This window comes from Tetrao urogallus (assembly GCF_951394365.1).
Source record: "Tetrao urogallus genome assembly, chromosome: 7".
NCBI classification, from domain to species: Eukaryota; Metazoa; Chordata; class Aves; order Galliformes; family Phasianidae; genus Tetrao; species Tetrao urogallus.
This window is the reverse complement of record NC_136820.1, coordinates 50,455,880-50,476,789: the sequence shown is the minus strand read 5'-3', so window position 1 is coordinate 50,476,789 and position 20,910 is coordinate 50,455,880. Positions and strand designations below refer to the sequence as shown.

At 38.9% G+C, this 20,910-nt stretch overlaps 1 protein-coding gene across 2 annotated transcripts; it reads left to right on the top strand.

Moving 5' to 3' along the window:
* Positions 1 to 3,463: 3,463 nt before the first annotated feature.
* Positions 3,464 to 20,309, top strand: LOC306948868 (growth hormone-releasing hormone receptor-like; the record flags this gene model as incomplete). 2 transcript variants are annotated; one of them, XM_079538580.1, is made up of 13 exons in its annotated part: positions 3,464 to 3,508; positions 5,670 to 5,772; positions 6,316 to 6,423; positions 7,645 to 7,745; positions 10,325 to 10,422; positions 12,032 to 12,164; positions 13,063 to 13,216; positions 14,081 to 14,141; positions 14,857 to 14,926; positions 16,337 to 16,428; positions 17,012 to 17,141; positions 18,560 to 18,601; positions 20,187 to 20,309. In XM_079538580.1, the coding sequence occupies 13 exons, from the start codon at positions 3,464 to 3,466 to the stop codon at positions 20,307 to 20,309; spliced, it is 1,260 nt and encodes a 419-aa protein (XP_079394706.1). The 2 variants fall into 2 exon arrangements, with proteins under 2 accessions (XP_079394706.1, XP_079394707.1); XM_079538581.1 differs by lacking the exon at positions 6,316 to 6,423.
* Between the last annotated feature and the right edge of the window lie 601 nt (positions 20,310 to 20,910).

Genomic DNA, 20,910 nt, shown 5'->3' with positions numbered 1-20,910 from the left:
AAGCTGGCCTAATGCCATTCTGTAAAGACAATCCTAGGGAGAGCTGTGAAAATGTCAGACTTTCACCTTTGAAGATCCCATGGGGAGAAGCATATTTCATTCACTGCACATCAGTATCTCCACCATGGCTCTGCTGTCCCAAAGACAATTTGCCACCACTCAGAAGAGCTTGGCAGAGAAGCATAGTGTGCCCAGGAACACGCTGATCATGGATGTCAGAAAAATAAGTGGAGGGAAAATGGAGTAATTACTGAAGCATCAAACAGTTGTCTCTGCACAGGAGAAGTGTGGGAGTGGGCTTGCAGGGGTGGTGATTTTCAAGAGTGAAAAAGCTTGGGCAGAGTAGGCTGGAAGTGATAACTTCTGTCTGTGCCTGTGGTATACCAGTCCTTCAGATGTGCTTTTACAGTAAAATGAAGAAGCTCAAAGTTCTGTAAGTTACTGAGGAAACTTTCTTTTTTCCCCAATGACAAAACAGTTATTTTTAATGCAAAAAAAAAAAAAAAAAAAAAAAAAAAAAAGAAAGAAAGAAAGAAAGAAAGACATTTAAGTCCATTTCTTTTAGATGTGCCCTTCTCCTTAATCGCAAACAGCTGGGAATTTGCACAGAACAGCGACGGTAGGAAGGAACTCATTTTAATGGAATGTCTGTGCTGCAGATTGGCAAAATAATGTTGATAATTCAGAAATGTCAGGTTTTTCATAACAAACTATGGCCATGAATGTTTCAATGTGGTGGATTTCAGAATGAGACCCCGCTATATCAATGCTCCCTGCCCCTGAAAAACGGACACCATCACAGATGTTTTCCATTGGGCTCTCTATGTACTTCGATACTTTGGAAAGTGGTAAGCAATGTCTTCTGTGGGTTTTTTTCTTAGGCATGAATTCAACAGCACTGAATAAACACAAAAGATGTTGTGGCCGAAATGGGAATTTCTGATGCGTACACCGAAAGTTATTCATAGGCAACCAATTTTTTTTTCTAAGACTTGAGCCAAAAAAGTGCATCTCTGTGAAATGTTGAGGCATAACTCATGTGAAACAGGACTGCTTATGAGTCTTATTTGAACACAGGTTGAAGTGCCTGTAGGCCACAATATTCCTAAACCATTTGTAACATCATTTGAACGTGAAGACAATTATTCTTAATGGCATTAGCATGTTACAGGAAGCCTGACGGATGCTCTGGAATCTCTGCAGAGAAAAAATAAGAGGGGATGTGAAGAAGAAAGGAGAGGCCTCTACTGGCGTGAGCTGTGATGACAGCAACCTCCACTGTGGATTTACAGGATTTTCAGGGAATATCATGATATTAAATATTAGTAAGGCAGTACAGCTCCTTGTTCCAGCCTTATTACTGAAGAGTCGTACAACCAGGTTATGCACTTCCTCAAATGGTGATTTGAAGTAATCAGCAAAACATTGGTGGGAATTGAATACTGCTTTCAGAGGTTATTTTAAAATCATGTACCATGACAAATTAAGACTGTGGTTTTATGTTCTCTTACCAACTCTCTTTCATAAATTTGCCAGCTGAAAAACTGAATTTTACACGATGGGCTGAATTCTTTACTGTTTTTTGTTTAGTTTGCTTTTTCTACTTTAGCCCTCTGCAGGGGAATATTTTAGTGCTCCAAATTATGTAGTTTCTGAAATGAGGTTAGGAAAAATTATAGGAATTTGACCATGATAAAAACACTGATGGGTGTTATACACCAGTAAGTCTAGAGCTTCATCCTCTGGAACTGGATGATGAATGGTGGTAGGAACACAGGTCTAATTTTGTTTTCAACAGCCCTGTGAAAGCTTGCCTGATTTAGGGAAGGCAAAATGCTCTGGGGAAAAAGAATAATCCTCATGTGCACAATGAAGTAAAGCTTGCCAACTAAATTCAGCTCTCTGAAGATATCTTTTTCACTGCACACACTCTTCTCTTTCAGCTCCTACTTAGAGCCAAACCCTGAAGACTTTTCATCTACACAGATATTTCTAAGTGTGGTCCAGCCCTGCATAAGCACAACTTTAAAGGTGCTCCTCATAGCTGTGGTCATTCAGGACTCGTCAATCTCCTGCCCAAGCTGTATAGATAAATAGTAAGATGCCATGTGATTTAACTACTGGGGAAGATGGAGAAAAATCAGTGTTAGAGGGGAAAACAGCTATATGGGAATAGAGCATTGTAGCAAGATGGAAGCTGGGGCTAAGAACTGATTTGGAGGAATGGCATTATATGGAGAGAAAACAGGAAAGATGGAAATTTTAAAGGCATTTCACATCTTGTATCTCTGCTTTTGCAATGTTAACATTTAATGAATGTTGATGTTGAATATGGTGTCCTTCAAGACATTATCTATCGACAGACAAAATTTCATATATACTCAAGATGGCTGGAATACAGCTGACCAGATGGCACCTGAATGTTAGTTAGGCAAAATGGGTATTTCTGGAGTAGGATGGGACCAACCATCCTGTTCTTTGCTCTTACCCTGTTCTGAGCCCTTTCTCTGTACGCCATCATGAAATCTTAACATAAATTATGAATTAGCACATGAAATTTCCCAGAGAGGCTCTGGATGCCTCATCCCTGAAGACACTCAAGGTCAGGCTGGATGGAGCTCTGAGCACCTGATGGAGCTGTGGGTGTCCCTGTTCACTGCAGGGGGGTTGGACTAGATGGCCTTTAAGTGTCCCTTCCAACTCAAATGATTCTGTAATCATTCTACGATGATCACCTATCTCAAGGTTCATCTTAAGAGAATGAACAGAGCGTACATATTTCTATATTCTGACTAAAGAAGATGGCTAGTTTAGATTTAGACACTGAACTTTGAAAAGTGAGAAGAATCGCTTGCAAATGTTGTCTTCAGATCAACCTACAACACGTGCCCCACGGAACTTGGGTTCATATGCTTGCGAGCAGATTTTGAACTTGTATTTTGAATTGTAGTACCATGGTTGTTATTTTCCATATAAACACACCCACACAAAGATTCACTGAAGCTACAGTAAGAATCATGTTACATTGGAATGAACTGGTATTAACAAGAGCTGGTAGAAGTGGATTTGTGTTTTTCAAGCCATGTTGTTTAAATTCAAGATTAGCAACATTTGGAGCTTTTATACCTTCCAAGCTTATTTTGTGTCATGGAGAGATAAAGTGGCATCTCTCCAGGAGGTGCTGATCTTCTGATAATCTTGGGAACAGTCTCTCAATCCACCCATCCAGTCTTTGAGTATACTGAAAAATTAAAATGTGGAAAGCAGGTTAAATGCAGCTTAGAGAGTTGTTAATATTTAATTCCCACTTCACCGTGCTGCTACGTCACTTCTGTCTAAAGGGATAAATGCTTCAGATCAGCAACTGATTGATGGGAGAAAGGGAAGCCAAAAGGAAGGTGAAAGATGCTAAGGAAGATAAAAGAATTAAAGTCTGACTTTGCTTTGGAACACGAATCCTAGCATGTTACACCGCTGTGTCCTGTGCACCCTGACTCTTGCTGTGCTTGTGAGTAATTGCATGAAAGTAACTTTTCCTTCAGTGTTTTTTAATAATTGCTTGTTTTCTCCTTGGATCAGATTGGATACAGCTGTACTTCTTTGAATTAGTTGTCGTTTTGTTTTTTTTTTCTTTTTGTTTGTTTTAAGTTACAGTTAAACAAAGTAGGAAGCTATGAAAAGTGCGAACAGCATCAGAAGGGACACAATTTCTAGGATCTGTGCATCAGTGCCTTTCACTGCTTTCTTACCACTTGCTGAGGAGAAACATCATTGGCAGAATGCCCTTTTTTGTGTGTGTAGGCTTTGAAAGTCAGTAACAAGAAAGTAGAGGAGAGTTGTTACAATCAGTTGAGTCTTGACAGTTTTCTTGATTTTCAGAATATGCAGCCTTATTAGTTCTCGTTTCATCTGCCTTTTTGGTAGCATTAACATCGTTTCATGTGAGCAGCTCGGATACCAAAGGTGACAAATGAGTTGAATCAGCAGGGATACTTATGATGGAGTTAGAAATATCCAACAACATTAGACAGCTTAGAGGCTTTGCTGATGTTTTGCTTCTGGCAGCGATTAGGAAACCAGCATTCGGAATCACACACGTAGCAGAAAAAGTATGAAAAGTGGGGGAAGGATATTTCCTTTCTTTTGAGGTGATGTTTTCAGCATCTTCCTTTTGCTATCCTCCTGCTACACCATTTGCTCTCCCCTGAGAATTGGAACCCAGGGAACCTCTTCTCTGATGGATCGTTCCTTGAGGAGTGGCAAAGCAGTTCATTCTTCGTGGATTGAGAGAAACAAAGCACTGCAAAATCGTTGTATATGTTTTTATTCATGTAAAGCTATGCTTTCCTTTGTGTTGCCCACAACAATCTCTGCTTCTCTGTGCTCTGAGGATTATAATTGCTGTGTGGAATATCAGGATCCAGGTTAATAGTAATGTCAGTAATATCACTGAAGGTCTCTCTAAGGATGTGCCCCATTTATACAAGAGAAATGGTATTTTCTTCTACATAATCATGACAGTTGTGATGTTATTCAGACTATGCACTGAATAAAACCCATATGTTTATGTGTAAGTGTATAATATAAATCCCATATTGTGCATTTACATATCTTATTGTAACACAGGATATGCAAACAATTGTTATTTTGCCTACAAAACGGTTTTGAAAAACAGCCTCCTCTTTTCATTGTTTGTAAAAATTAATAGTGTGCTTTCCTTGGAAGAGATGAAGTCAACTTTTGGAGAGGTTTTGAATGTTTTAGAGGCTGACTCTCACCTTCTATAAACTGAGGCTTCTTTTGCTGTCATCACTTGTGTGATGTTTACTGTAATGTGAAAAGAATGGAGATATTGAGCCATCCTGATGCGTATGAGAGAAAACAGTGGAAAAGCAACATTTAATAGGCATGATGTTATGAAAACACCCAGAAAAACTAAAACCAATGTCTTTAAAACTATTCCCCCTTATCCTATCACTATCTATCCATGTAAGTAGTTAATTTCCCACTTGCTTATAATCTCCCCTTATAATATTGGAAGGCTGCAATGAGGTCTCCCTACAGCCTCTTCTAATTCAGGCTGAATAAGCACAATTCCTTCAGTCTGTCTTCATAGGAAAAGTGCTCCAGCCCTTTGAACATCTCTGTGGCCTCCTCTGTACTCTCTCCAGAAGCTCCACATCCTTCCTGTATGGGGCGACCCAGACCTTGAGGGCCCCCCTGCAGGTGGGGCCTCATGAGAGCAGAATAGAGGGGAAAAATCCTGTCCCCCCTTCCGGCAGCCCCTCTACTGATGGAACCCAGGATACCATTGGCCTTCTGAGCTGCAAGAGCACACTGTGGGCTCATGGTCAGTTTTTCATCAACCACAACCAATGGCAGAAAATAGAGAACATATCCTCTCTTTTTGGAGCAAAGAGCTTGTTCAGAAGACCGTTTTATAAAAAAATATGTAGATTCAAGATGTTTCTTTGAAGGCTGGGAGGGGACATGTCTCTGCTGAGAAGCAAGCTGGTCTTGTATGCCCTTCACTATCAAGAAAGGGAGAACATTCTAGCTCCCTGGATCCAGATTTGGTAGCGGCTAATGTCAGGCAGCAAATGAGTCGTGTTTTCTCAGATCCTTCCTGAAACTTCCTTCCTGATCAGCTGAAACTCCTCTTTCTGTAGGTTGCTGGGAATGTCCATCCAGAATGTGATTTTATAGCAGAGCTGAAGAAAAAGGAGGCTGAATGCCTGGAAATCTCAGAGGAGTCCAGGAATGCAACATCAGGTATCCATTAGAGAGGGATGAATTGAATGACAGAGAATAAACACCCTGCAAGGACCATGACTCAGTCACTGTCAATGCATGTTTGATTCTTTTACTCACTGTCCCACATCCCTGGGCTCTGCTCAATTCCTCTTCCGTCTGCTTCCATACCTTCAATTGTTCCTTACTAATATTTTGTTCACATTCAAACATGGACAGTCTAATAGATATTTCTTTGTCCTGCTCCTTTCCCTAGCTGAGTGCTATCATGGCATCATTGGTCTTTAACAACAGCGTAACCTCTTGACATGATCTGGTCTGTCCTCCAGCAGAACTCTCCCTCCCATTTCCTAAACACATTTTTTCATCTGTTGCATCATGGGTCTGAGTAAAGCAGAGTAGATGGTCATCTGGAGGTGTTTATCTCTCACTATAAAATAAAAACTGAGCCTAAACTATTTTTATAAGAAATGTGAGGGGCAGAGGGTTGAAGTTAGAAAAAAAAATCTTCCATTTTGCTCAAATGTAATCATGCTTAAAAATGTATTTCCCTTTCTGTCTGAGGTTGCAAGAAAACCTGGGACAAATTACTGTGCTGGCCAGAGGCAGATGCTGGAGAGACTCTTGCCTTACCTTGCCCAAACATCCTCTTTCACTTCATGGAAGAGCCAGGTGATATTTTATTTTGGTTGTCTAACTATTATTGAGCTGCATGCCTGGGGCAAGCATACCTGAAAATGATTGATGAAGACAGAACACTGCAAAAATTTCAGCCCTGTACTCAGATCAGAGCATGACTGCAAAAATTTCAATCAGATTGGAGGATGCTGAGCAGATATCTCACACCCTATGCGTGATACACAGCTACATGTAATCCCATAGTCTGTGGTAAGATCCTGATCCAAAGAACACTAAAATCAGTCAAGTGGTTTGCATTGGTTTCCCCAGGATTCAAGATCATCTTGCTGGGTACATTTGTACAGAGCTAGCATAGGACTCATCTAGGTCAGAACTTGAGCATAGGTCTCTGTAAGATCTATGCTCTGATTAGCCTGGGATGAAATGAAAGGCTGAGGAATGAATTATTTGATCGTTTCTTAAGACCAAGGTTGGCAATACAAAGCAGAATCTTGTCATTAAAATAGCATATGTATTGTGTTGGGTTAAACACAAGGCTATGCAAGTTAATGCCTTTGTTAATGCTTACTCTCTGGATAAAGCTGGCCAGGAACAAACTGCAATCCCATAAGGAGGAAATGATCTTCCAGGAAATATGCAGATTTGGCAGTTCCACAAGAAGAAAAGTTTTCAAACCCCAACCTCAGCCTCATTCGGTACTTGCTAGCTATGAACAGGGGATAAGGAAAATCCCTTTCATCTGCGTACTTTCATTTCCTCTTCTGGGATTCTCTCACTTATCCTTCATCTGACTCAGAAATCTTTTTATAGAAATGTGTTATATCCAAAAAAACCCTTCTTATTCCAATGTCTGGTCTCCAGAGGAAAGTAAGCCCCGAGGAAGGTGAGAGAGCAAGAAGGGGTACATTAGAGGGGTGAGAGATGAATGAGGCAGAAAACTGGAGCAGCACCTCCCAGTCTTCTTCAGTGGGCTTTCTCAACCCTCCTATGATTTCTTCCTTACCATTTCACCTCTACTTCTGTCTCCTTTGTTCTCTCACTTCTTTCTGCTTTTTATCTCCAGAGAAAAAGTTAAAACTTTTGTACCTGACTACCTGGATGTACGCATGCAAACGGTCCTGTCAGCAATGTGGGATAACAATGGCCATGGTTCTCTTCTCTTAGTTCAGCCTTCACGCTAGCAAGACATCTCCTGGTTTTTATTTTCTGTGTCATGTGGCTCTTCACTGGTAAGAATAAGAGATTCTCTTTCAGCTGGGATAATAAGAAGAAACTGCACAAAGAAAGGCTGGTCAGAGCCATTCCCTTCCTATCATATTGCTTGTCCAGTTGAAGATGAGATTCCACTTGAAGAAGTAAGTTGAATTAAATAAACATATGTGAGTGATGTGGTGACGTTACAGGATTCCTTTCTATTCCTGAAGACCACTGGGGAAGGAAAGTCAGCTGAAGCTGAAGTTTCTTACCAAGTAAGGAATGTGATTTTACTCTGAACACCTATTTTGAGGAACTACATTTTATTTTTCAGCTATGAGAGAGTAATGTTTAGAAACACAGCTGCGAATTCTATGCAATCACCCAGTTCTGTTGAACCTGCTTACAGATATAACAGTTAAGATTCTCTTCCAAAATATTCATATGATATACATTAGGGCAATTCAATAAGATCAGTCAGCAAGATGGTTTTGTGGTATCACAGCACCAGTACAGCAAGTGCACTGCTAAAACACCACCACTCTGAACTCAGCAACAAAGCACAGGATGAGCAAAGGATTTCTCACCCTAACATAAAATATTTAGATCAACAAGGAAGTAAAAACAAAATATGTTTCAGAGTCTATATCTGTGTATGGCATATTGCTTCAGCCAGATTTACACACTGGGTGATATTTAGAATTTACCTGCAGAGGAAAAATGAGATAGTGCCAAATGAGGCTCAAAAAATACTGCATTTATTTAGTTTATGTTGTCATTGAGATATTTCTCTCATTACCCATTACTTTTTGTGCTGATTGCTGTCACGTTGTTTAACTCAGACTTCCTTCCCAGCCTCTGAGGCACAGTACCTGCTGCTCTCTATAAAAATCACTTCCACAAAAATCCTTTTCTTTTTTTCTTTCTTTTGTTGCTTCCTTGCATTTATGCTGTAAAATAAACAACCTTAATGAGTCTCCAGATCTTTCTTTTTTAGCAGTGACTCACTTACCTCTACCTGAAGTCCCACTTTGTATGTTTATCTATTTAAGGCTATTACTTGCTGAGTTTCTCATCTCTGATTGATAAGTGGAAGATGCCAAGTAATGCAAGCCCAACACAGCTTTCATACACTTCTTATGGAGCAATGCTTTCCAGACCACCTGACAGTAAAGGCCACTTGGTGCAGTTTCCAGATCAATTAACTTTTCCAAACAAAAAAAGAACACACAAAATTATCTTGTGTAAGGCTAAGCTAATGACTCCATGGTGGATCTCCACTAGTGTTTTGGTCAGGATCAGGAGTAAGCTTTCTAAGGAAACCTCTGGGTTTGCCCCTATTTATTGCCCCTATGTTGTTTTTGAGGAATGTTATCAGAAAGACTGATCTGCTTTCCTATGGATAATACTAAACTGAAAACTAATGCAAGGTGCACCTAGCGTGCTCTGACCAAGAATAGAAGTCCAGCATGGATTCTACCATGGTACCTGGAAATGCTCACAGTGTGCATGTTGGGTCTTCCACACCAAAAGTTTCACTCTGCTCTACCAGAACTACTGAGTTGCACTGCTTGCTAAGTAAGCACAGTGATAGATTTCTTCTCTTGCTGATGGAAAGCAACCAGGCTTCCATCTTCAGATAAGATGGATTGCCATCTGGAGGTGCTTGTTTCCCTTCACTAACTGAAAAGGAGCCATTCATAAACAGTGCTGTGATAACATCTAACCAGCACAGTCCTTGGACCGTGCTCTCACACTGCTCATTTTAAGATAGACTTTTTCTTAGAAAGCTAACTGCTAATTATCCAACATAAATGAAATAAGCCCTACCCAATATCATGCTTATAATGCCTTTGGTGAAACCCAGAGCTCAAAACAAATACATGCCATCCCTCCCCTTGAACTAGGTAATCTAGGTAATCACACTGCACAGCTGCGTGGTTGTTAGGATGTAAGAATATTGAATGGGGGCCCAAGAGACAGAGCCAAGAGATAAAAAGGAAAGATATACAGCCTGAAGCTTCTTCATTCTGTTTTCTGTGTCTGTGCATGACAGCTAAAGTCAGATAATGCTCACTCAGAGACCATGTCTAATAAGAGGTGCCATTCAGATAGAAATGGATTTTGATTGTCACAAATTGAAAATGCAAGCAAGAAGAAAAATGAAAGAAAACATCCTCAGGAAAAGAAAAATAATATATCTTTTTGTGTTTTTTTTTTTTTTTTTTTGTTTATTTGTTTTTGTCTTTGTTTTTGTTTTTAATGGAAAAGGGAATAGGTGGCAAAATTATAAATAAGGAGATAGAGCAAAGGGAACTGGAGAGACCATAAGGGAAAGCTGAAAGCATTCTTTATTCATCATGCAGCCTGCAGGATTGTCTTTTCACTACTGCTGTGCAGAAAACACAGTATGAATGCAATGCCTATGAAAATGGAGTTTTTTCAGTATCGTTATGGAAGAGTCACTTAGTCTTTTCAGGGCTTATGAGTGAGTTTGAAACCAACTTAATAAATAGTTCTTTATCAAACTGTGTTATGTTCACATACCTATAGAAAGGGTCTTTGTGAAAGAAATATTAATGATTGATTTCAGTTGAAATTTCCTGTGGAATTAGGATAAAAAAGGCTGTCAGGGCTCTGAACAGTTTGGAAGCACCAAATGAAGCAAAACTGCTAAAATCAGAAAAGCAGCTGTCATCTGGCTGCAATTTATGTAACAAATCATTCTCTTCTCTTATAGCAATCCTACTTTTCTACGATAAAGATAATATATACCATAGGATACAGCCTGTCTATTACCTCACTCGTTATTGCTGTGACAGTTCTAATGGCATTCAGGTATGTGAAGTTACCTTCTAACTTGATTCATTTAACAGTTCTTTGTGCCTTAGTCTTTATGCGACATGATTTGACATGAGAAAGTAATAGAAACAGAAACTCAGAAGAATAGATTAAGACTTTCAGACAATTTTGGTTTGGTAATATTAAATTCAGGTTAGAAAATAAAGATTATCAGAGAAACAAAGAAATAAGAATAACCTGAACTAGGAAATAAGCACTGATTGTCTGCTAGTAGTAGTCAGCAATTCAGATAATATTAACCAAAAGATAGATTTGCTTACTTTAGCTGGAATGAAGATAGATTTTGGTAAGCAATGTATGCTTGCTTATATGAGCTTAGCAGATTTTATATCAAGGAAAATAAAAAATAACTCAATTCTGAGCCAGTGTTCCTATGGCACTGTATATATCACTTCTGAAACATTTAGAACAAACAAGATGCCTGTGAAGTTTAGTCTGAATTTGGCATGTTTGGTGACGTTTCTTTCACAGTTCAATGTGAAATGATTGCTTGTATTCTTATTCAGTGTAGATATGATGGTTGCTACCATATAGGATTTATTTTACATATCTTTGCTTACTTCTTGTACTTGTGCAGAGTGAAGAATAATAATAAAATAGAGATTTATTACCTCTTCTTACTATTCTGTGAGAATCAGCTTTCTCTGGGGAAAGTTTCTTGACCTCTTCTGCTTCCTAGTTTATGTCTGGAAGTCAACAGTTACGTGTATTGACATCCATGCTGACCCTGAGAAAACAAACCAAGTCAAATAATGGGAAAGAAAGAAACAATTGACAGAAAGAGACTTAGAAATAGGGAGGAAAGACTTATAGTGAAGTGCCAACAATGGGGTTGGCATTTCTGTTTGGTAGTAAAATTCTGCACACGCTAACTGAGCTTTAAGAGTAGGTGACCCTGAGATTAATGGATCTGAAAGGAATGCAGCTTTTAAAGTCTGTATTTAGTAACAATCAGAAGAATTAATCTCTATTGACTCAGTGTGGGAATTTAAAATAGATGTGCCAAATTGTTTTAAAGCAATTATCTGCATTCATTTCATTCATATGATAAATTTTTGGTGAGCTAAGGAAGCATTCTTTAATTCTTGATAAGGCAATCCACACAGAGATTTAATGCAATTTAACTCAACCACAATATTTTGCTATGCAGGAAACTTTGCTAAATAATCATTACCCTCTTCACTGAGGTTCAACTGTCTAGTTAGACAGGAGTATCTCTGCATGCCTGTTTTTGGGAGTGGTATAGCTGTAATCAAAGTTATACCAGTGAAGACCCTTCTCCAAGCACAGGTTTCTCATCGTCCCCAAACAATGCCAACCATCCAACATCTTAGTTCAGGCACAGTGAACACATAACTAAAAGGAGGCCATGATCTAACTAGAGAAAAGATGTAGACTGTGGGTGAATTGCTTTATGTGAGGAAGGTTTCTGTCTCTGCCTGTTTACCCTCCCAGTGGATTGAAGAGTTCTTTCTATACATGCCTGGAAATACCTGAGGTGAAACAAGGCTTTATAGTGTATCTGAATTACTACCAGCACAAGTCAGTGAACTACTTCAGAAGGACTTTTCTTCTTTCCTTCCAGGAGGCTACGCTGCCCCAGAAATTACATCCACATACAGCTCTTTTTCACTTTCATCTTAAAGGCTATTGCCATTTTCATTAAGGATTCTGTCCTTTTCCAAGAGGAAGACATTGACCATTGCAGTTTCTCTACAGTAAGCACTTTGAGAGCAAGATATTGTGGTGCTTGATAATCTTTTCATGCCATCTATGTGTGGACTTACTATCCATTTCTTCTTTTGCTTTTTGAAAAATTATCTATTTATTTCTTTGTTTGTTTTGTGGTGGTGAACACTAATTAGTACCCTCAGGCACTGTCTTCAAATGTTCTACTTTCTTAAGGGTGGATATTCTGTCCATGTCCTGAATTCATCAATCTGTGATCCTCTTGTATTCTGAATCAGATTTAGACTGTGCTGTAGAAAAGAATAGTACCATTATTCTGTTACTCTTCTACGACCTACAACCTAAAATCAAAGATCTCTTGAGTATCTCATGACATCTTTTTGTGTTCCGGAAAGGCTGGATTCTGTGTTCTGACCGAAGCTCCAAATTGTAGACCACAGAATTTGCAAGAGACTGGACAACCAATTTAGTTTTGAGCAGTGACAAACATTGGCAATAAGGTTGTTCTCAAACACAGCTTAATTAGCTGATTCTTCGTTATTTCTCATGGCCACACAAAATTTAAAGCAGAAAAAGTGAAGGGTCTTTGAACATGCTTATTTCCAAGAGCTAGTGAGCATTTCAGTCTACTTGTATAAGCTACACTGAAAGCAGTCCATGTGTAGGAGAAATCTCATGACTGGGAGACCCAGCTACATTTATAGCACAGAGACAGAAAGTAAAATACAGTACAGACTCCAAGCTGTTAAGTCCTACTCTTCAGAAAGCCATATTACATTTGACAGTCTCCCTTTAAACATGGCAGTAAATGTGAGATCCTACTCTTTTTAGGTCTTTAGATCTTTAGGCTCTTTAGATATTACACATCTGCAAATATAATTTACATATCCACATGTTGTTTCATAATTATGACTTTGTTTACCTTAGACTGAATGCAAGATCTCAGTTGTTTTCTGTCACTACTTCATGATGACCAATTTCATATGGCTGCTGGTAGAGGCTCTTTACCTTAATTGTCTACTACTCTCATCCCTTTCTCATGGAAGAAAATATTTCTGGTGGCTGGTTCTCTTTGGTTGGGGTAAGTAAGGATTTTACATAAAATTAATGAAAGGCAAGATGTTACAAAAAGCTTTATTCATCTGATAAAAAAAAAATGTAATTGAGCCTGCCTAACTGAAGTCAGTAACAAAAATCAAAGCAAATGTTGAGTTTGCTTTTATTTTTACACACACATTATTGAGGAGCAATCGAGCTTTTTAAAAGTACAGCACTGAAGTCCCTATGAAAGGAATAGAAAAATAAGTACATCTGGGGATTTGCATGAAGTATCAGCCCCTGATCTGAAAACTCACTGTGGAAAACAAAAATCAGACAACTTCCTCCTTTGGTTATATGGACCAAGGGAAGTTTTGGTCAGTTCAGGTTAGGGTGAGCTTGGCAACTAAGAATATCAATCAGTCTTTGTGTTTTGGGAAGATTTCAAGGAAGGTTTAAATTGGAGTGCATCACAATCAGTGTTTGCAAACTGTTCATATTGCTATCATTTGAAGAACTGATAGACATTATTCGTTAGTCTTTTGTCATGTGAAAAGAACAGATTGTATCAATCTAGGTTTTAATGTGCTATCTGCATGCAAGTGCTAAGGTAAAATCCCATTTGAATTGTATTTGTGTAGGTAAGAATTTGCAAGCTCAGACCTTCCTGGCATCACTATGCCATGTGCAAGTATCTTCTGTATTCCCCTACGTTTCACATTGATGCATGATCACCAAATAGTCAACGCTATATCTTGTCTCATTCCATGAGATTTAGGGACCCACAAACAATAATTCCAGTTCCAAAAATGGCTGAGAAGCAGCATCTCAGCAGAATTCCAATGGACAAGATTTTGATTAATTGATGAAAACAGAAAACAAAGTTTTTTGTTTTATTGTCTGACAGGTTTTCCAACACTTTTCACCTTCATATGGATATTAGCAAAGTTCTACTTTGAAGACACATCGTAAGTCACTGTTTCCTACATTACTATATGAGTTATATCTTAAACATAATGGTAGCTATGAAAGCTCATGTCATGGATATGGGAAAATAATATCAGTATGTTATTGGCTTTCCTTTCTCTACATCACCATTTAGATAAGTGCCTGCTGTGGAGTTCTGAGTTTCCATTCCCCTGTAGACATAGAGAACGGGGATTACACCATCTACTGAAGTATAATCTGGCAGCAGTATTGTAATTGTGTAGGGCATCCTTCCCAGGAAGTTGATATATTTAATTTGGCTGCAAGAGAAAAAGAGATTCCAATCAGATAAGGAAGATGATACAGCAGAATTTTTGGAGCTTCTGATACAAAATACATTTGGATTTTCTGAACCTTGGAGTTCAGACAAACTGTTTCACATTTTAAATATGTGTTTTTGAAGAAGAAGTCCATATCTTTATATCTGTCATTCTGTTCACGTGTTTTATTGGAAGTGTCACATTCTTGGCTTTTAATGCTTCATGATAGCTCTGTATCTTTTCAAAGAGAGTAGGATAATCTATAAGAAAATATGTCTTGTAGAGAGCAGATATATCTGCATATCTGAGTACTTGCAGTGTACCTACACCTCCATAAAAAGTACATCTATTGAGAATTTCACTAGCACTGTTTTATGGTGTCTTGATTGCAGTGATCATGTACACCTCTTTTCTAAACATATCAGTATTTTCTCAGATGCTGGGATATTAATCAAGACTCTCCTTACTGGTGGCTAATCAAAGGACCTATTATAATTTCTGTTGGGGTAAGTATTTCTAACTTTGTGAACACTACTTGGAAGAAAAAACAGTCTTCTAAATGCAAATCTAGTTACTGCTTGATGAAATGTTTTAGTTTTGAAGTCAGGAAGAGGAATGGTAGAATTTGTACTGTAGAAATGTTCTGTCACTTACCTACATCCACTGTAGGCCAGAAAGAGGCAGAGCACTGCCCTCTTCCCATTACTTACAGCAAACATTCTTCAAAGAATTGACATTTTCCTGGAATTTTTAGTGTGATTGAAATTGGTGGCGAGTGATTAAACTATTCTCCTAGCATTTGAAAAGTGAGGCTTTAGGCTAATAATCCAGAATCAGCCCTAAATCTTTATACAAATGTTCAAGAGTAACGGACTTATTTCACAAAAGATAATAATAATAGCTTTTGATTTTGATGTTCACTGAATAAACTGATGGGCCTTAAATGATTATGGCATATGATTACTCCCAGTTGTCATTAAGCTTGAGGAATCTGAAAGGCATCAGCTGTTCTTAGAGTGGATGGCTTTAAAACTATCTATCTAAAGATTAATTTAATTGGATCACAGATGCATACAAATAAGGCATATATGACAACATGAACGAATAATCTCAATTTGAACACTGGTCATAGTTGCACATTCTAATAAAATCTGACATTTCTTTCTACCACAATTAGTTTTCTGCTTACTTTTCTGTTTGACATCCTCATTTGATTCAGGGGATTACAGTGATGAATTCTCTACTGGGATGTACTTAATGTACTGGGATGTTTCCCTGATGGATTTTAGAGTGCTAAGCTGAGTCATAGGCTTTAGCAGGGCTATGCCCAATAGCAACTTTACTTTGCAATTTAGGATTGACCCTAGGCAGCTCTGGAGCTGAGATTCCTCAGCTTTCTTCAGAGCCAACCATGAGAAACAGGCACCACTGGTATGTGAACCATTTGATGTCTGAGGTTGGAAGTGATGATCCCCAACTCCATCTGAGACCTTGTGGTTACCTCGCTCTCCACTGACTGTAAAGAGAGAACAGGGTGATCAGCTCAGATGCAGCCTTCGTAGTTCTCTATATTCAACAGGATGAATTCTAACGTCTAAAGAAATTCAACACCCAGCTCAAACAAGAAAAAAAATACGAGCTACAAAGAATATGGATCACATGAGATACTGACAAAAGTAGCTTGCTTAACAGAGGTAAATTCTCATGTTCTCATCTTGATCTCCTCTTCTGGGAGTGCAACCTACTGAGAAGAGGGTTGAATGCTGCAAGCGGGGATTATAATGATAATCTTCCCCAGGTTTCATTGAAATGATACAAATGACAGTGTAACTGAAGGCAAATAATGATGTTCATTGAAAACTTTAATATGAGAAAGTAACCTTTTATTTTTGTTTTTCCAAAAAAATTTTCAACAGGTCAATTTTGTCCTATTTATCAACATCATCAGAATTTTGCTGAAAAAACTAGACCCCAGGCAAATCAACTTCAATAACTCATCTCAGTACAGGTAGTGTATGGAACAAAAAAACACCACTGTCAATTAATTTAGTTACAAAAGTAGCTTTTCTAAACAGAAGTACATGCCCAGTGCCAAAACCAGACTCAGTTTTGCTGGCATCTAATATTAGAAATTCCCAGTGCTATCTTAATCCCTTTGAAAGTCATCAAAGGAGTAAATTGCTGTCTGGAGTTGTCCTTCTATGGACATGAACTATACAAGGAGACTGTGTATTTCTTCATCTTTTCTCATTTACAAATAAATATCAAAAATTCAATGGCTCAAGTGGAGCAAAAAATATTCTACTGCTTGTTTTTTCCAGAATTACAATTTCATTTGGAAAAGCAAATGCCAAAATACCTTATGTCATAAATACAGTCTTCCTAATAAGGCAATAAGCACAAGAAGTGTCTTTCCAGCTATTTTCTCCTTATGCCTTCTGACTAGCATTATAGTCCAAGGAGATAAGAACTCAACACCTAGATATTTAGATCTCCTCGCTAGCTTTTGTTCATCATTATTACATATTGCATGCGTTGGTCTTTACTCTGAAAAAAATAATTCCCTTACTTCTTCTCATGGCTCGTGTTAGACGCCTCTCAAGGTCAACTCTGCTTCTAATTCCTTTATTTGGAACCCATTATATTGTCTTCAACTTTCTTCCGGAATACACCAGCCTTGGCATTCGGCTTTATTTAGAGCTCTGCTTTGGATCTTTTCAGGTAAGTTCACTGCTGAAACTTCAGTTCCTTCCTTGTAGATTTTCTGATTTAATCCTGTAACTATGTGACACCTAGGAGCAAACAAAAGATAATTGTATCTTGAAGATAGTATCTCCTCAAGGTTCTTTGCTGGGATACAGATCTGAGGATGCAATACACATCCTACCTGGCTGTATGTCAGATTGTGTATTTGCAGATCACCAGTACATGACCAAGTTTTTGATATACCTGTGTTAGTTAAACACTGGGTCAAAGTTAGACGGGACAAAGCCATCTTTGCTAACAGCCCACAGGCCTTCCCTGACTTCACTGACAAGATCAATCCATTTGGGCCTGATGATAGAAGAACCAGAGGCAATCAAAGCTGTAGGTCCTGCCCCCTTTCCAATTCTTTGGCAAGGAATAAATTGGTAGTTCAAATACATTAAAAAAATAGCTTTGTTGGGTGTAGATACCTCAGACAGTCTGCTGCTCTGGGAAATTTGACGTGTTACCCCCCTGTGGTAAGAAAAAAGTGTTTCATGTACTTTGGGTGTCCCAAGTACTTTGAATTGACATACAAGGCATGAACAGCTCGAGGAGCTTGCTGCCAGCTGCAACAGCAACTGGGGCTGTCCTGACATACCCCTCCAGGTAGATTTACTGCCTGAGTTAAAAACAAGACAGCACTCTGCTTCCCTTTGCTTTCCTCTCTGTCTCTGTGCCACACCTCAGAGTCTCAAAGAAACAGATGTGTGCAATCCTACCAAACTTCAAAAGGGAGCACATCTCTCTCCAAATGGCTGCGTGGCATCAGTTGTCAGTGAGCATTACTGGAAACCCACAAGCTGTGCTGGTTCAGTCCTTGTGCAAATTTAACTCATTGTGCCAATCCTGTACAATCACCCCTGAACAACTGAATTCTGAGCCTCCATAGCTGGATCTGCCCTTCACTTTTAACTAACAAAGTAAGAAAAAAGTAAGCTGAACAAAAAGATGATGTGTTTAATGAGTAGCTGATTATATAGATGCACTGTCATCCTCAGATTTTCCTTTGTTTATCTTAGTTCAGAAACTTTGTAAGTGTATTCAATAGGCAAAAATGTTATCTCATCTGATCCCTTGCTAAGACTCAAGTTGACAGAAAAGCTCTATGAGCTCCTTGACTGTAGAATGGGCATACATTGGCAAGCATAATTTCAGGGTTAATTTTCTGTATTGTGTATTCCTGTGAATTTCTATGACCTTACTGACTTTGGTGAAGGGCAATTAACCAGTTGATTACCTGACGGATGGGCTCTGCTGGAGGTGCATGGTTTGTAAAAAATCCTCTAACTTCACTGACTCACATGCACAGCACTTCCATGGAGTCTGTGCCAGTGGCTTTTTCAAACAGTGATAACACTCAACTGCTCTTTTGTTTTGTATTTCATCTTCAGGGGTTTATTGTAGCACTCCTCTACTGTTTCCTGAACCAAGAGGTAAGGAAAATACATCCTTTAAAATACTGATTTCACATGAAGGTTTATGGAGTTAATAATTAGTATCATGCAAGCAGATAATCTATTAATTTTTTTTAGTTTCACGGGATAGTCAAAGCAGGAATCGTTTGATTTTCATTTCAATTTTCTTCATGAGAATGAAGCCATCTAGTGGAGAAATGAGTGATTCCATCCTCTAGAATTTCTACCTGTCACTCCTATGAAGGGAGAGTCTTAAGATTCATGTATGCCACCACACGGAGCACCAGCCCTGAAGGCATCAGAGCTGTGCTTAGGAGCTGAACCGTGTTCCTAAACATAACAGTGAACTGTAGAGAAAGATTCAAGTACAAAGTGCAATCATCTGTGATAGAGGCAGCTGATTCCTGGGCTGTTTTGACTTGATGTCCATTTTCCAAGCCTAAAGTTTTGAGCTGATGAAGATTGAAAACAGTATTTAATTGATTACTCTGCCACGGTCAGTGTTTTCTTGATTATTTAGTAAGAATTTTCTCAAATATTAAACTGAGAGACTTCAAATATTTCAGCACTTCCTAGCATTTTGGTTGAGTTTATGACTGCACGTTTTTTAATTGCGCTCAGCTAATATTCCTGTTCACCAGAGATTATTAATTGTCTCTAATCTCTTCTGATAATAAACTCATTAGCTTTACATCCAGATTGACACTGCAGACATCCAGCACTTCAGTTCAGATATTTCCTTCCTATTGAGCATCTGGGAAGAGACATTTCTAATGAGATTCAGATGTTAAAACAGGCTTTGGTGTCTGGTCTGGACACAGTGTGTGTTTCTGTGAACATGCCAAGGCATGGCACAAATGCTTGTCAACAGCAGAAAGCAAATGATTGCTTGTGGCTTTTCCCCCTTGCTATCTTAAATAGCAAAGTAGTATTATTTCTTAGCCACAAATCGAGGAGTGCAGACTAAGGAACTTGATGCAAATTATACCGTTCTAGAAACAGATGGGAACAAGAAGACATCCCTTAGTAATTGGGGAAAGCAAACAATGTGGAGACAATGTGTTTAATTGCACAGATGGCATTGGTAGCATCACTCCTGGAATAAATTTCTGAAGGGTTTAGAAATTGAAAAAAAAAGAGAGAAAGAAGGACAGAATATACTGAAAAAAAGCTAAGAAAACATTCTATTGGTGGAGAAAATCATTTTCAATGCTAGTATTAGAAACCTCAAATTATTTCATTTTCCCTTCCCTTCCCTTCCCTTCCCTTCCCTTCCCTTCCCTTCCCTTCCCTTCCCTTCCCTTCCCTTCCCTTCCCTTCCCTTCCCTTCCCTTCCCTTCCCTTCCCTTCCCTTCCCTTCCCTTCCCTTCCCTTCCCTTCCCTTCCCTTCCCTTCCCTTCCCTTCCCTTCCCTTCCTCTTCCCTTCCTCTTCCCTTCCTCTTCCCTTCCCTTCCTCTTCCCTTCCCTTCCTCTTCCCTTCCTCTTCCCTTCCTCTTCCCCTTCCCCTACCATTCTCAGCCACCAGTTGTGTTTTTCCTCTTTCTCACCCTTCTCCTACTCGACACTAGGAGACCAGATAATGACATTCTCCCTTCCTTCTGAGGTGCAAACGGAAATTGGCCGGAGATGGCACGGTAAGAGATATGGACTTATGCCAGTTTGGAGAAGGACAAGATGGACTGTGCCAACCAGTTCTGGAGTAAAAATGAATACATCTGTGTGCTAAGGACAGCCTCAGAATCTGGAGAAATCAGAACAATAAGCATGATTAGGGAAAACAAACAACAGCAAAAAAATTCTTAACAATGACACTTTATTGAGAGCAAATTGGAGGAAGATCCACTTCTGCAGAAATTCTGCCCACCAGCTATCTCTTACACTACAAGTGCTGAAGTGATAGATTGACTGATTTTCCAATTATAATTGCCCTCTCATGGATAAACCACTGCAACACAAACTGCAGATATTGCCTCTTTTTCATTCCCTGTCCATACTCTCTTATTAATGAATTGTGTAGCATGATGTGTCAGGGAGTGAGCACCAGGAGCACCCTTCAGTGACACCATAAATGACCATCTCTGGAAATAAGTACTCAGTCTTCACACAATGGGCGCAGGAGTCTATTCAGCTTGTTCAATATTTGTTTTCTATTTCAACTCTGTAGAGATGCAATGCCTTGTCAAGAAATGAAATGCCTTGTCAAACTGCAACACATGACTAAAAACTTCTGTTTCTTCTTCTATTCTCTATTTACATAAAATAGTCTCAATACACATGGCAAAAACAAATACACTCTCATATTCAAATGTTATTCCAGTAACTACAGA